Source organism: Cervus canadensis, chromosome 5 (assembly GCF_019320065.1).
Source record: "Cervus canadensis isolate Bull #8, Minnesota chromosome 5, ASM1932006v1, whole genome shotgun sequence".
In the NCBI taxonomy this organism is placed as follows: Eukaryota; Metazoa; Chordata; class Mammalia; order Artiodactyla; family Cervidae; genus Cervus; species Cervus canadensis.
In genome coordinates this window covers 87,853,864-87,870,715 of record NC_057390.1, presented here as the reverse complement: position 1 = coordinate 87,870,715, position 16,852 = coordinate 87,853,864, and the positions used below count along the sequence as shown (strand labels likewise).

The 16,852-nt window shown below is 49.6% G+C and overlaps 1 protein-coding gene across 7 annotated transcripts in view; it reads right to left on the bottom strand.

The window, feature by feature from the left end:
- Window positions 1-16,852, bottom strand: part of LOC122442108 (DAB2 interacting protein) — a 212,940-nt gene that overhangs the window by 103,376 nt on the left and 92,712 nt on the right. For 6 of the 7 annotated variants that reach the window (XM_043469445.1, XM_043469443.1, XM_043469448.1 and 3 more), the window contains exon 2: window positions 5,739-5,842. In XM_043469445.1, the coding sequence (XP_043325380.1) occupies window positions 5,739-5,842 (104 nt within the window). Of the gene's footprint in view, window positions 1-5,623; window positions 5,843-16,852 lie in introns of those variants that run through there. The other variant, XM_043469451.1, reaches the window with a different exon arrangement.

Here is a 16,852-nt window from a genome sequence, read left to right as displayed (position 1 = left end):
CCTTCAGCCCCCTCCTCCCAGGAAACACGAGGAAGAGCTTGGCTGCAGGGAAGAGAGGGCAGGAGGGGGCAAGGCAGGAGGAGCCCAGGACAGGGGAATAGAGACACCCGGGCTCCATTCCAGGCCCGGCTCCAGACATGCTGTGTGACTTCAGGGAAGGACCCCCCCCCCTTCTCTGAGCCTCAGGCCCTGCTCTGTAGAAGGAAGGGTTGGATCAGATAATTTCCAACAGCCTTTCCACCATGGTGTTAAGGGGGGTCACACACAGTCCTGCATGTTTGTGGTCCTGAACCTGTTTCTCTGTACATGAGAAAGAAAGACAGCTGAAATATGGGGACGATTTGGAGAAAGCTTGGTAAGAGGGGTGAGCAGGTGAGGAAACCTCAGATCCACATCCCAGAGGTCTCCTGCCCTATCCACTCTCACTCACCATCCCCTCTGACTCTTGTGTCTGTAGGGGAAAGTCCAAAGCCCTTTCCCACTCACTTTTCTCTCCAGGCTCCTCTCTGTCATATTTGCAACTCATTCAACATCATCTAATCACACAGAGCCTTTGGCTTGTTCCTATTTAGTTAGATCCCACTCTAACTGGAATACTCTTCTCCTTTTGCTCCTGACAAACTCCTATAGATCCCTCAAAGCCCAGCCCCACAGATCCCTCCTCGAGAAATTCTTCCCTACCCTCGCCAACAAGAGGTAACTGCCCCTTGTTCTGGGTTCTCACAGCATCCCAGGAACACCAGCATCATAGCTTTAGGACCACCTAGGGTGCACACACTTGAGCATCCAGTAAAAGTAGATGGTTGAAAGGAACCAAGACCCGCATCTTGAAGCATCTGCAATTAACTGGTGCTGAGTTTATCTGCAGCTTCCGCCAGCCCCCTGGGCCTTCCCCTCCCTGACACTTCTCCTTCTCCAACTCGCAAAAAATAGCCCTGAGACCTAATTTCAGCTAAACCTTCAAACACGACTCTTCACTTTCAACTTCCCGAGGAGGAATCAATTGGCTGTCAAGTTTCCCAGAGCCTCTGCCACCTCCCACACCCGGGCCCTGCCAGCTCTCCTCAAGGTCGGTGGGAGGGATGGGGGCAGAGGAAGGAGGGAGGGAGGACCCAGCCCACACCAGGGGGAGGTCGGGTCTGCCCGGGACGGTGGGCTGAAGGGACACATGGGGAGACCGGTAGCAGTCACCATCTCCTTACTCCCTAATCATACCATGAATTCCTCACACATGGGGTGGCCAGTGAGAGGGGGCAGCCTGCTGCTGCTAAGGGTCCTTGGGCTTCGGGGCGGGGGTCCATAGCTTATGACTTGTGGACCCGACCCAACCGCTTGTGCAGACGCGTTTGCTGCCTGCCTGCTGTCCCTGCCTCTGACCCGCTCTCGTTTCCAGGATTCGCTGCTGAGAAGACAGAGCGGCGCTTGAACTCAGCCTCGCCATCTCTTTGGAGCCCAAGAACTGGAGGACAGTGATGGGCAGGAGGTCCCTTTGGTCCCCTGTTCCCAGCTCCTTCCCCATCCTGCCCTCATCCTGGGCCCCACAGAGCTCTCAGGGTCCTGACCGGATGGCCTGCTGGCACTGAGTGACCCTGGGAAACCGTGCCCCCACCCCCAACTCCACGTGTAGGTAGAAGGAAGTCGTACCAGGGGGGCAAAAGGTTCCATATCTTGCCCAGGTCACAATGCTGACATGAGGCTCGGTCCCAGGTCTGCTGACTTTACGGCTCATTCCCTTAATGCATCAAAACATTTACGCACCTTTCGTATGCCCAAACTACAAAATCCACTCCCCCTATTTTATAGAAGGGTAAACTGAGGCTCTCCCAGGGTCACACGATCTCCAAGAGACAGACATGGGAACAACACTGGGTCCCTGATGCCCTGTGGGGTGACTGCGGTCCTAGGCTGACTCACAAAAGGGGTGAGGGCCAGCACGTGGGGTGCAAACAGCCCAGACTCAGGAGCAGTCCCAGCTGAGTGGTGCCCAGGTCAAGTGCAGCCCCTCCCCGGCCTCAGCTGGCACAGAGGAGGTAGATAGAATGAGGCCTCTAGATCCCGACGTGGGTTCACCATCAAACTGCATCACCGCCAAAGGGCACTGCTGTGAGAGGTGGGGACATCTCGTCGCCCAGGTTTGAAATGGCAGCGAAGGTGACAGTTATTCAGGTACACCCTGTGGCATCTCCCCTGCCTCCTCCAGGCAAAACCGCGTTCCCCAGGTTCCCTTGGGGGCTACACGGAGCGGCAGCCAGCGAGCACGAGGATGTGGCCGTGGGAGCACGTGGGGCGAGTTCAGGCTGCAGGGGAGAGGGTGTGCTTCCAGCCTTGCACAGGGTCGTGTCAAGTCCGTCTCTAAGGCCCAGGCCAGGCGCACCTCTGACCTTCCCCAAGGCAACCCGTCCTCTGCCCCGACCCTCTGCAGATCTTCACTGTTCTGGAGCCAAAAGAGGAAACACAATTCAGCTTGTAGGTGGCTCCGTCAGTAAAGAATCCACCTGCAATGCAGGAGACCCAGGTCCGATCCCTGGGTCAAGAAGATCCCTTGGAGAAGGAAACGGCAACCCACTTCAGTATACCTGCCTGGGAAATCCCATGGACAGAGGAGCCTGGTGGGCTATAGTCCATGGGGGATGCAAAGAGTTGGGCACAACTTAGCAACTAAACCACCACCACCATCATTATTATGGACTTCCCATTTGGCACTAGTGGTAAAGAACCCACCTGCCAATGCAGGAGATGCAAGAGACATGGGTTCTATCCCTGGGTCAGCAAGATCCCCTGGAGGAGGGCTCGGCAACTCAATCCAGTATTCTTGCCTGGAGAATCCCATGAACAGAGGAGCCTAGTGGCTATAGTCCATGGGGTCGCAAAGAGTCGGACATGACTGAAGTCACACACACACACACGCACGCATGCACGCACGGGGGTTAAGCACCTACCATGGGTCAGACCTGGGCTGACGTGCACACACGAAGGTCCAGCAAGTCCTTCAAGAAAGAGCAGTCATTCCACACTTTACTGACGAGGACACGTGGCTCAGAAAGGATGAGTGACTAACGAGGTCACACGGGTCATGCAAGAGCTGGAATTTGAACTCAGATCCCCGCCTCCAAGCTTCCCAGTCAAACCCTCTCAGCTCCAAGCACCAGCCCAGGATAGAAACTCGACTCACGCCCCTTTCCCTAACTGCTTCTCACAGAAAAGGACCAAGGCGCCGAGGGAAAGGACGCAAACAGCATATGCCCGGCGGTCCTGGTATCCGTGCCTGGCTCTGTCACACAGCAGCTGTGATACCAGGCAAATGACTTCACCTCTCTGAGCCTCAGTCCCCTCGTCCGTGACACGCAGACACTAATGGCCCCTCCCCTCAGGGCTGCTGTGAGAAGTGGCTGAAGTGACAGCAGAACACACTTTCCATCCCGCAGACCCTAATCTCGCGGGATGAAGAGTCTGGGGGCCCAGTGGCTCAGAAGGCTGGCGCTGGCTCTGGCTCTGAGCCACAGGAGTTTTCCACACCAGGAAACACAGTGAAGATGCCACGACAGGAAAAGAAGCCAAGCCTAGCTCGCAATTAAAGAGCTGCAAATTACAGCAACTTCAAGGTGTGATGATACACCTACAAGAGGTGTGATGATATAGCACAAGAAAGGGAAGCAGGTAAAAAGTGATGCTTGAGGGGGTTCTGGAAGGGTGTGGAGGAAGGGTATTCCTTCTCTGGTTCCAATCCAGCCAGAGGAGTGCATGCATGTGCACTGGGGTCAGGGAGACCCGGGTCCAAATCTTGGCTCCAACATTATGAGCACTTTGACTTCAGTTCTCTGAGCCTCAGTTTTCTCATCTATAAAATGGGGTGATCGAAGTATCAGCTTCAGGGTTGTCTCACTGATTAAAAGAGATGAACATAGTGCAGGGGAGACATGATGATTAGTCATCATTCCCTAAGGCATCCCCAAGGCTCAGCCCTGGCGGCCGTGGCCCTTGGGGTCTGGAGAAAGCAGGTCTCAGCCTGTTCCAGCTGATTCGATCAGGGTCTCCCAGGTGCCAGCCTCCTGTCCTCCGCACAGCTGGACACCATCTCCCAAGGGCCCTGGTCACCCAGGGAGGTAACCTGGAATCCTTTCTCACACAGGTGTCCCTCTCCTCTGAGGCTGATCTGACCCAGAGCCTGGGGCTCAGAACTGCCTTTTGTATCAGCCTGTTAAATATGCAGATATCCAGGCCCCACCCCTGGCCCACTATACTGAAATCTTGACGGGGTCCAAGAATATATTTTGAGAGCATTTTTATGACACAAAGAGAGGCGGAAGAATCGGTGGCTCTGAGGAAAGTCCTATCCCTTTAGCTGGGGACCTGAGGCTCCACACCACCCAGACCTGGTCCAGCCTCACCTCCTACCCTGACCTCTGGACCCCTCAACTCCAGTCCCAGCAAGCATTACACAATTGTGTAAACACGTCAGTTTCTAGCATGCCCCTCCATGCCTTTGCAACTGCTGCCCCTCCTACCTGGAACTCCTCTCACTGTCCCTGCCTACTCAATTTCCAAGGACCCTTCAAGAGTCAGGTCAAAAATCAGTTCCCAGGGGATACCCACTCCCACCTTACCTGAAACCCCATATCACACCATACAGTGACAGCCAGGCCTGGGACCTCTCTGTTCCCTCCATCAAACCCTCCTTTCCCCTGATCCCCAGAGGACTGGCTCCTCATTCCTTGGACTTCAGCTCAACTATAACTTGCCAGCCACACCATCTCAAGGAAGCCCTCCTAGTTTTCCCTCTCATAGCAGTCTACTTTTCTCTTTCACAGCACACAGCTCCAACACAAGAATGTCAGCTCATAAGGTCAAGGGCTTTATCCACCTGGTGCTGTCTTGGCCAGCTCCTCCCACTCGGCCCCAGTGTCAAGAATGGTACCTGGCACACAGCAAGCATGCCGTCAAGATGGGCAAATGAATGGATGGATGAACAAATGAGTCAAACATCCATCTCCCCTATAGACTGAGCTCCCTGGGGAAGAGAACTTGTCTACTTCTCCAGCGGCTGGCACAGGGACAGAGGGGCACAAGGTAACGTGCTGAAACAGGGCAGTAAACGGACATAAAACTGCAGGTGTGTGGAAGGGTGGCTGGGACACAGGGGACACGGAGGGTCAGAAGTTACAGGTCACTGGGTTCTGTTTCCATAAAGTCCTTCAGGTTTGAAAGAAAAGAGTGGACTGGTGGGACTACTATAATCAATAGCTAAGCTGTATATATACTATTCTTTGTCGATTCTGAGATATCATCGACTGTAAGGTACAGCATTGTTTTATGCACCAGCAAGCAAGAAAAAAAAATAGCAATTAAATTATGACACACCACAGGCTGTTATATGAGAGATACTAAAATGTGGAAATAAAAGGGATCCATCCTAAGGAAGCGTGGTGTGTGCACGCACACGTGAGGGTGCACTTATGGACCTAACGTTAGCCTTTCTCATCCCACATCAGCTCGGCTCTGGGTCCAGCAGTCTGCAGGGTGTTCAGTCCTCCGCCTGCCCCCTCCCTCGAGGACGGGCCCCCCATGTGGCCTCCGGGGGGCGGGGTTGAGCCACAGAGAGGGGAGCAGCTGAGTGAACGGATACCTAGAGCAAGGGAGGCTGGATGCTCTCCCAGGTCCGTGAGGCTCCAGGAAGGGGGGCCGCGGGGTCGCAGAGCTGCCCCCGGGCCAGGTGGCGATGGTGACGCAGGGATAGTTACCGTGACCCGGAACGGCGTAGCAGCCGAGGGCTCCATGCTGGGGCTCTTCTCCGAGAGGCTGCCGGGCAGGCTGCGCCGGGAGCCCGGCCTTTCTTGGGGCGACTCTGCCAACAGAGAGAGAGAGGGGGGTGGTTAAGCACGGACCATGGAGGCCACCCAGTTGGATGGCATCACCCACTCAATGGACATGAATTTGAGCAAACTGTGGGAGATAGTGGAGGACGGAGGAGCCCGGCGGTCTACAGTCCATGGGGCTGCAAGGTGTCGGGCAGGTCTTAGCAACTGAACAAGTCAAGCCCTGCTGTCATTCCCGACCAGGCTGGGACAACACACAGCTGGTCCCCATAAAATGGTCCAGCCATTGTGGAAAACAGTTTAACGATTCCCCAACGCGTTAAAGACAGAATGACTATGTGATCCAGCAATTCCACTCCTAGGTATATACCCCAAAGAACTGAAAACAGGGACATAGACAAATACTTGGATGCAAATGTCCATAGCAGCATTATTCACAATAGCCAAAAAGGTAGAAAAAACCCAAGGGTCCCTCAACAGATGAAAGGATAAACACAGTGTGGTCATTCCATAAATGGAAGGTAATTCCATTATTAAAAGCATGAAAGTTCTGATCCATGTTGCAACCTGGATGAACCTTGAAAACAAGCTGACTGACATAAACCAGACACAAAGGGACAAATATTGTGAAATCCCACTTGCATAAAATACCCCAAATAGGCAAATTCTTAGAGAAGGAAAGTAGATTAGAGGTTACCAGGGGCTGGGGGTAAGGGGGCACGGGAATTTGTTGCTTAATGGTACAGTTTCTCTTTGGAGTAATGGGAAACATTTAGAAATGGACAATGGTGATGGTGGCGCGATGTTGCAAACATACTTAATACCACTGAGCTGTTCACTTAAAAATGACTAAAATGGCAAATTTCATGTATATCTTTCCTATATATGTACTATGATTTAAAAAAAAGATCTCCTAAAACTCCCACTTCAAGACACACATCTTGTGATATGTGATAATGAGCTCCCTGTTGCTGGAGGTACACAAGCAATTCCTTCAAACATGAGACTCTGATCTCTGGCTTCCAACAGGGACCTTCTCTTCTTGAGGCTTTAAACTTGAGAGTAGTGTGAGGGCCAGGCAGGCAGCAAGGTCAAGGGTAGTGGCCAGCTGCTCAGCTCCAGCTGGTGATTTTGACATAGCAATGGGGGGGCTCAGTGCAGCCAAAGCTTCCCAAGATTCAAGAGGATGTGGAAATCTGGTTTTTTACTTTAATATGAAATATTCTGATTTTCGCAGAAGGCAATGGCAACCCACTCCAGTACCCTTTCCTGGAAAATCCCCTGGACGGAGGAGCCTGGTAGGCTGCAGTCCATGGGGTTGCACAGAGTCGGGCACGACTGAGCGACTTAGCAGCAGCAGCAGCATTCTGATTTTTAAACGGTGGCAGCTCATTCAACACTTGGAGCCTCAGCCTCAGCATGCCTCTTTCAACAACCAGGTCAGTCCACCTGGCTACTTCACCCGCTCCAGTTCCTCCAACCAGGCTTGGCACTGGCCATCTCTTTTCCATGCTCCAGCTGTGGCCCCCACAGAAGCCCCCTTTCTGTTCCCCCAGCCTGTCCTGTTCAGTATGCCCTGGAGGAAACCCGGTAACCTCCTCCGCCCCCAGCTCTTTTAGGAGCCCTTATGGGTCCTATAGCAACAGCCAGCCTGGGGCAGCCTATCAATGCTGTCACTGCACACAGCGTGCGTGTGCGTGTGTGTGTGTGTGTGTGTGTGTATGTGTGTGAGTCCTCTGCTTGCTGGTGGAACTCCTGATGCCCACGCCTAAGCTGGCTGCATCCCCACACCCCCAACACCCTGCCTGGAGTCTGGTGCGTGGGGAGTGCCTGGGAAAGACCTGTTGACTCAGAAGAAAAAGGACAGGGTGGAGATTTCCCTGGTCCCTGGGAACACACCGGGTGCAGAATCAGAGGCACACACCCACGCTGACATCCACGTAGACACTCCAACGCATACCCGCTCAGGCCCATCCCCAGTACACGTGCACGTGTGGATGTGCACACACAGGACAGACTAGGGCAGGCTTTTCCACGAGGCAGATCGGGCTATCGGGGGCCCTGCTACACCTTCTGGTCCAGTCTCCCCGTGCAGCCGGCTCGGACAGGGGCCCTCAGAAGTGTGGAAGGACAGAGCCAAGCCCACTCCCCATTAGGGCGGGCCAGGGCTGAACCCTGGCCGGTGGGCAAGCCTGCCAAGCCATTTGGAACTGGAGGAAGTGGGCCACCCACAGGGACGGGTTCAGGCCCTGCCACCCAACAGGCAGGCCTGGGGCTCCCTCTGCTAAAGAAGCGTCTGCTCCAGACCAGTGGCTGCCATTTTTTAGGGCCTCTCTGCTTCCCTCATGGGGCTTCCTACTTAGAACCTCCCTTCCTCACTCACCTCTGCCCCCGCCACGTGTCTACTAGTCACACTCTAGGAAAGACCCCTTCTCTCTGTAGATTTCCCCAGGAAATCTCTTCCTGCACCCCCGCGCCCAGTCTGCCTTCTCTCTCCCCTCATCCCTAGCGCCTCCTGCCACCTCTGCCTGGGGGTCCTCCATGACTAACCACATGTGAGGCACTGCTCTCGACCTCCAGAAGCCTTTCAGGATGTACCCTCTCTCCCTGACACACACACATACACCTGACCATGGTTTCTAATGCTCCTTCCCAGGCAGGCGAGCCCTCATAAGGCACTGGCGGGGCTGCCTCTTCTCCAAGATCAAGCCTGATATCCTCACAACCTCTGCAGAACACCATCCTTGCCTGTTGGGTCTGAGCTAGGAGGCGCCCAGAGGTTGTTTGGTCCAACCACCCATTTTACAGATGAGAAAGCTGAGACCAGAGGAAGGGAACTTACCCACTGGCTCCTAACACAGTAAACTGACAGCAAAGACCCTCATGGGTGCTCCCAAAGTAGCCGTAAACTTCAATTCAGATGCCTTGGGAGCATTTCTAACCACTTCCAGTTTGGCACTGCACAATTCAAATTGATTTTTGCTCCGATAAACCCAAAGCTAAGCAAATAAAGCCCAGGCTGTACTCCATCTTCATCAGAAGGTAGAAACCCAGTGAGGAGAGAGGGCTGCAGGGCAGGACAGGCGGGTGTCCACGCCCTCTCCTGCACTCCAGAGGACAAGGAACATGGGTACCTTTCTGGGCAGCTTCTGCTTGACCCCAGTTCCATTCTGCATCTTTCACCCCACCTCTGCTCCAGGGAGCTGACCCATGCAGACCCCTGACCCATGCAGACCACACCAACCCAGGTCTGGGCCCTCTGGCTTCCATGCATGTGTGCATGCTCGGTCACGTCAGTCATGTCTGACTCTTTTCAACCTCATGGACTATAGCCCTCCAGGCTCCTCTGTCCATGGAATTCTCCAGGCAAGAATACTGGAGTGGGTTGCCATGCCCTCCTCTAGGGGATCTTCCCGTCACAGGGATTGAACCCAAGTCTCCTTTATTTCCTGCACTGCAGGCAGATTATTTGCCTGCTGAACCAGCAGGGAAGCCCCTGGCTACCATGGGGATTGGCCAGTGGGGAGCCCTGGTAGGAGATCAGGGAAGGAGGGGGGGTCACCTGGACTGGCTACCTCCCACCACCGAAGGTCCAGACTACCATCAGGATGACCCGGTCTCCTGGGTTCTCACGTCTCAGTAACCACGCTCTCCTCCCCTCCTTCCAGCCCCAGCTGCTACTAGCTCTGGGGTCCTGCACTCCTCTCCCTGGTTCCCCACACCTGCCCACACCTCAAATCATCCAAGTATAAGCACCATCTGCTTCCTGCTGGACACCCGTGGATCCACCAGGCGGGATCTCAGCTGCCTGAGAAGCAGGCCCCACCCACGGACCTGGTGGGACGCCTGTACACACAGATGGGAAACTGTGATGATACCAGGGATCACATTGAACCATAGGGCCAGTGTCTGGGCCAGGCCATACTCTCTCCTGACCGGACACTCCTAACAGCACCCAACTCTGAGCCAGCAGCCAACACAAGCTCCAAACACAGTTAGTAATAATAACCACATGGATTGTAGGGGTACAGACCAGTGTTTCTCTACCTTTTATTCATTAAGACTCCCTCTAAGGAGTCTTTTTAACTTCAGAGTCTCTCCCTCAACAAAATTCTAATACCATAGATATACAGTAAAAGTACCTTTTTGTCCTACATGTATTGTTCAGGCTCTCAGTCATGTCTGACTCTTTGCGACCCCATGGACTGCAGCATACCATGCGTCCCTGTTTTTCACCATCTCCCAAAGCTTGTTCAAACTCATGTCCATTGAGAAGGTGATGCCATCCAACCATCCCATCCTCTGTCATCCCATTCTCCTCCTGCCTTCAATCTTTCCCAGCATCAGGGCCTTTTCCAATGAGTCAGCTCTTCGCATCAGGTGGCCAAAGGATTGGGGCTTCAGCTTCAGCATCAGTCCTTCCAATGAATATTCAAGACTGATTTCCTTTAGGATTGACTGGTTGGATCTCCTTGCAGTCCAGGGAACTCTCAAGAGTTTTTTCCAACACCACAGCTGAAAAGCTTCAATTCTTCAGTACTCAGCCTTCTTTATGGTTCAACTCTCACATCCATACATGACTACTGGAAAAACTATAGCTTTGACTAGATGGACCTTTGTCGACAAAGAAATGTCTCTGCTTTTTAATACGCTATCTAGGTTTGTCATAGCTTTTCTTCCAAGGATTAAGTGTCTTTTAATTTCATGGCAGCAGTCACCATCTGCAGCGATTTTGGAGCCCAGGAAAATAGAGTCTCTCACTGTTTCCATTGTCTCCCCATCTGTTTGCCATGAAGTGATGGGATCAGATGCCATGATCTTAGTTTTTGAACAATGAGTTTTAAGCCAACTTTTTCACTCTCTTCTTTCACTTTCATCAAGAGGCTCTTTAGTTATTCGCCTTCAGCCATAAGGGTGGTGTCATCTGCATATATGAGGTTATTGATATTTTCTCCCAGCAATCTTGATTCCAGCTTGTGCTTCATCCAGCCCAGCATTTCACATGATGTGCTCTGCCTAATCTGTTGTTCCATGTCTGGTTCTAACTGTTGCTTCTTGACTTGCATACAGGTTTCTCAGGAGGCAGGTCAGGTGTTCTGGTATTCCCATCTCTTTAAGAATTTTCCACAGTTTGTTGTGATGCACACAGTCAAAGGATTTAGCGTAGTCTATGAGGCAGATGTTTTTCTGGAATTCTCTTGCTTCTTTTTTATATACATATAACGCCTACATGTATATTAGGCATTACACAGAAAAAGTGAGATTTTTTCATATTCCCTTCCAAGAATCCATTTTTTTGTTCACTTACGGGCAATACTGCTCCCACTGGGACCCATTCAAATATAATCCCCACATAACAACTTAGATTTGGGAAGCTTCATTTTCCAGATGAATAAACTGAGGTTCTGAGAGGCAAAAATGACTTCCTCTAAAGTTTCTCCAGGTAAGAAGCAAGAGTATATGCTGAAACTGTCCCTACCAAACCTACACTTAGGGGCTCAGAAAAGGCTGAGAATGCCTGGAACGTGGGGCTGGGACTAGGAGACTGGATTTAACCTTGACTCTGCTGTGTGACTCTAGGCTAGCCCCTTTCCATTCCTGAATTCCTGACTTATCATCAAATCAGCCAGGGAGTAAGAGCAGTGACTCCCTCTATTCCCTACCACCACCACCCCCCCCAAAAAAAAGAAAGAAAGAAAGAAAAAGAAAAAAACCCTGCTCTTTATTTTACAATGACAAAGAAGGCAGAAAGCTGATCTCTGAGTTCTAACTCTGCCTCTAAATCTGCCTTTGACTGAATAGCAAGTCCTTTCTAATTTAATGAAACAGACACTAGGAGGCTTGGGCTCATGCCCCCCACCTCTAAATAACATAGCTAGTACAAGCAGGATGTTGGAGACATTGGGTGAATTTGCTAACATCTTGCAGGATAAAGATGGCATCCTCAGGGACAGACCCCAGGAAGGAAGAACTGGTCGACCTCCTAGTTCCACACTGCCCCCCTCCAGACCTCAGAGAATTGATTCAGGCTTTTTCCCTTGGCTCAGACTCACTGTATGACCTCCACATGACCTCTGGGACTCCCAGTCTACAAAATTAGGTCACAAGACCAGCTGATCCTGCATCCCCGTTCCACTAGGAGGTCAAAAGAGTTTACTTCACCAGGCAGACCAGGCTGCCTCCCTACTCTTGGAAGCCACAGTTGGAGAAACACATTTTAACCTTCATGTGTTTGCAAAAAAATAAATAAATAAGTAAAACTGGTTTCATTCAAATGCTGCTGGCTTGGTTGCCATGGATACCTCCTAATCATGAAGGATGACTGTTACTTGTTCCCATGGAAACACGGAGGCCTGAGGAACATCCTGTAATTTCAGACAAGACACCAAATTTCAGTTGTTGGGTTGCCCAGACCTTAATGTTTAAAAACAGGTCGAGGCAGCAACCTCTAATACTCGCAGCAGGAGAAAAGAAGTCAGCACGCTTAAAAGAGGAGGTGTGGGGCGGGGGTGTATGTGTGTGCTGGACCTCAACAGTGATCAGGAAAATGCAAATTAACACAACCAGATGCCATTTCACAGCTTTCAGAGAGGCAAAAAATGAAAAAAAAAAACAAAAACGATGACCCCAAATGTTGACAGGGTTGTAAGGAACTTTTTCATCCCTGCTGGTAGAAGGAAAATAATTTGAAAGCAATTAGAAAAGAGCTGGTTGAAACTGACACATACTTATATACTCTGGGACCAGAAATTCCACTCCTAGATGTACGGTCTAGAAAAATGCTTCAGCCTTGCCCAAGGAGATCTGATACAGAGATGTCTACTACAGCACTGTTTGTGGGAGCAGAATGTGGGAAGCAACCTAAATATCCACCAGCAGGGGAATGGATGCCCCAGTGGATGACTGTAGTCATTCAGCGGAATAGGGTAGGGCTCCAAGGAACAATGTCCACATGGAACACAACGAGCCCTTGCAAAGGACCCAGTTCTACAAGATCAGCATGAGTCACGCTCAGAAACATGAGGTTGAGTGAAAAGAGTAAATTGAACAGCAAGCAGAGTACAATCCACTCATGCTTTTTTTTTTTTCTACAAGAATGTTCACAACAGCTTTATATGTAATAGCCTAAAACTGGAAATAAAAGGTGCTTCAGTAGATGAATGGTTAAACTGTGGTACATCCACAATGTGTGAAGCAGGATAATGTTCCCCCAAAGTCCACGAACCTGTGAATATGTTACTTGATATGACAAAAGGAACTCTGCATATGTGATTAAGGTTAAGGACTTGGAGATGGGCGTGCATACTGGATTATCCACACAGGGATAATCTTAAAAGTGGAAGAGGAAGGCAGAAGGATGGGTCTGAGGGATTCGATGATGAAAAAAGAGACAGGAATGATTCTAAACCTGAGAGGAATAATGGAAGAAGAGGGTCATGAACCAAGAAACATGGGTAACCTCTGTTTAGAAACTGGGAACATTTCCCAGCTGACAGCCAGCAAGAAAATAGGAGCCTCAGTCCTACAACCACAGGAAACTGACTTCTGCCAACAAGGAATGGGCAATGAAATGGAGTTTTCCCTAAAGACTTCAGAAAGCAACACAGCCTGCTAATACCTGATTTTTAATCCCTCAAGGCTCATGCCAAACTTCTGACCTACAGAACTGTAAGATGACAAATCTGTGTTGTTTAAGCTGTTATAACAAGTTTTAACCTGTTACAGCAGCAATGGGAAACTAATACATGTGCCACAGAATTTTACTCAGCAAAGAAAATACTACTCAGCACTACTGAAATACACAACAACTTGATGGCTCTCCAAGGCGCCGTGCTTGCTGAAAAAAGCCAAAAAAGCCAGCTCAAAAGGTCACATGATAGGGGATATATGTATATCTATGGGTGACTCATGTTGAGGTTTGACAGAAAACAACAAAATTCTGTAATCCTTCAATTTAAAAAATAAATAAAATTTTTTAAAAGGTCACATGATGCAGGGTCTCATATATATGGCATTCTCAAAGTGGTAAAGTCACACAGATGCAAAACAGATTGGGGGCTGTCCATCCCTTCCATTGCTCACCCCTCCAGGGGTGAGGGATGCTAGGGGGCAAGTAGGTGGGTATAACTTGTGTCTGGACTGCAAAGGGGACTGCACAAATGAGCATATGCTAAAATGGTACAGAGTTATACACACGCACAGGACCACCGCACATGAAAGATGAAAGAGAAAGAAGCCAAAAGGGCACTGACATTCAGAAGCTGACCTGGCATTCACAGCTCTGTCACGTTACTCTGCTTCCGCATATAAACAACCTCACGGGATACCAACCTCAGACAAGCCTACCACGAGAAAATGAGGCAAAACAAGGCCACTTGATCATTTTGTCTAAGCAACCGTCAAAAGCCTGGTCACCGTGCCACCCAAAACACTAAACATCCCTCCACCCTGGTGACAGCGTCTGCTGTCTCTTTACCCATGACAGCTTTTTCTCAGTGCTGCTTCCTCTCCTTAGAGATAAGATCCGAGAAACCCCACCTCAGATTCGCCCCTGCTTTCTGAGAGCAGCCAATCGAGAGTGAACCCCACTTCCTTTAGACGTCCCCCAAGTCATCCAATCAAAGCCTAAATCTCAGAGTAGTTTCTCTCTACCACAATCTGATTGAGAGGCCTTGCGGTTCCCTGCAGCATGTGTGCCCCATCACCGCAATAAATAATAAACCCAACTTGTGCGGCTGGAGGTGTGTTCCTGGCAGGTCTTCGGCTGAAGGGCATTGTGTCATTTACAAGAGATGTAACTATCAGGGGAAACCGGGTAAACGATGCCTCTCTGTTCCAGGGTTCTGCAACTGCCTATACGTCTGAAAAATTTTCAAAATAAAAAGTTAATAAATAGCCTACTTGAAATACATGGAATCATATCTGTCTAAACAACTGAGATTTTCCATCCCGAGAAACTTAACTACTGAAATGTATTCATATCCAGTGTCACCTGAGTAGACAGAGTGGTCAGCAATCTAGAGGCGAGAGGCACAGAAATATAAACACCACTGCAAAGGTTTACCATGGACTCTTTAGACTGAAATACATTTGCCATCTATGTGATTAAACTAATATGCTGTTTTACTGTGTGCACTTACATAGAAAAATATCATAAACAGTATCATAAAACTTGGTCAGAGATGCTCTTTGGAGAATAAGATGGGCTACAGCAGTATCATTTACCAAATGAAGAATTAATTCAGCCTTCCAAAACTCAATATTAGATTAAAATAGAAATAGATAGTATAATGACTCAGTACAAACTGTACCCTCTAAACACATCTGAAGAGAAAAAAGGAAAAGAACTAAGAAAAAAAATCAGAAAACAAAACAAATGACATCAAAATCAATAGCAGACCAAATGACCAGGTTGAGAAAGTGGATCAGGAAAGTCCAAAAAACAGATTTAGAAAAAAACTCGTGGGTGAGGAAATGAAGTTCCCCAAGCCATGAAATTAAAAGACGCTTGCTCCCTGGAAGAAAAGCTATAACCAACCTAGACAGCATATTAAAAAGACAAAGGTCTGTCTAGTCAAAGCAATGGTTTTTCCAGTAGTCATGTATGGGTGTGAGAGTTGGACTATAAGGAAAGCTGAGCGCCAAAGAATTGATGTTTTTGAATTGTGGTGCTGGAGAAGACACTTGAGAGTCCCTTGGACTGCAAGGAGATCAAACCAGTCCATCCTAAAGGAAATCAGTCCTGAATATTCATTGGAAGGACTGATGCTGAAGCTGAAACTCCAATACTTTGGCCACCTGGTGCGAAGAACTGACTCATTGGAAAAGACCTTGACGCTGAGAAAGATTGAAGGCAGGAGGAGAAGGGGACGACAGAGGGTGAGATGGTTGGATGGCATCACCAACTCAATGGACATGAGTTTGAGCAACCTCTGGGAGTTGGTGATGGACAGGGAGGCCTGGCGTGCTGCAGTCCATGGGGTCACAAAGAGTTGGATATGACTGAGCAACTGAAGTGAACTGAACTGAAGCCTAGAGCTGCCAATGAACTGGTGTCCCCAGCCCCAATCTTCTCCCACTGCAGGAGTGGCTGGATAAACTGCAGGAAGAGACAGAGGTAAGGCCATCATGGCAGCAGATCACGGAACCCTCAGATTATTAGAATCCTTCAGATACGGCAGTCCAGTAGATGCCACTGTGCGTGTGTGTGTGTGTGTGTGTGTGTGTGTGTGTGTGTGAATGAAGCACATCTGTACTGTTCTTATCTGCTATTAACAGTTAGCCAAATGAACAATGAGTTTACCAAAATACTGTATTGATATATTGGCAGGTCTCCTACATGCTTTTTCCAGTTCCAGCTTTGGCCATCCATCTTTGGGAGAAGGAAGAAAGGTAGCCCTTAGAGGGTACTGCCTTTGGGAGTGCCCATGGCCCCCAAAGAGCCCATGTCCTGATCCGAGTACCCATGAATATGTTACCTACATTGGCAAAGGAACTTCAAAGATGTGATTATGGATCAGGTGCAGCTAGTAGCAAAGAATCTGCCTGCCAAGGCAGGAGACACTGGAGACAGCAGGAGACGCAGGTTTAATCCCTGGGTCGGGAAGATCCCCTGGAGAAGGAAACAGCAACCCACTCTAGTATTCTTGCCTGGACAATCCCATGGACAGAGGAACCTGGTGGGCTACAGTCCATGGGCTCACAAACAGTTGGACACGACTGAGCAACTAAACAACTGTATAACATAGGGATCTATATTCATATTCAGTAATAAACCATAATGGAAAAGAATATGAAAAGGAATAGATAGATATATAAGCATAACTGAATCACTCTGCTGTATAGTAGAAACTAACACAACATTGTAAATCAACTGTTCTTCAGTAAATAAATAATCTCCAAATGTCTAATTTAAGGATTTAATACTAAAGCAAACTGAATTTCAGCTCTTTACATAATTTTTAGCTTGAGGAACAGTTGACTCACAGATTGTGCATCGGGTCCTATAAGGTACATGAAGTTATAATTTGGAAAAACAA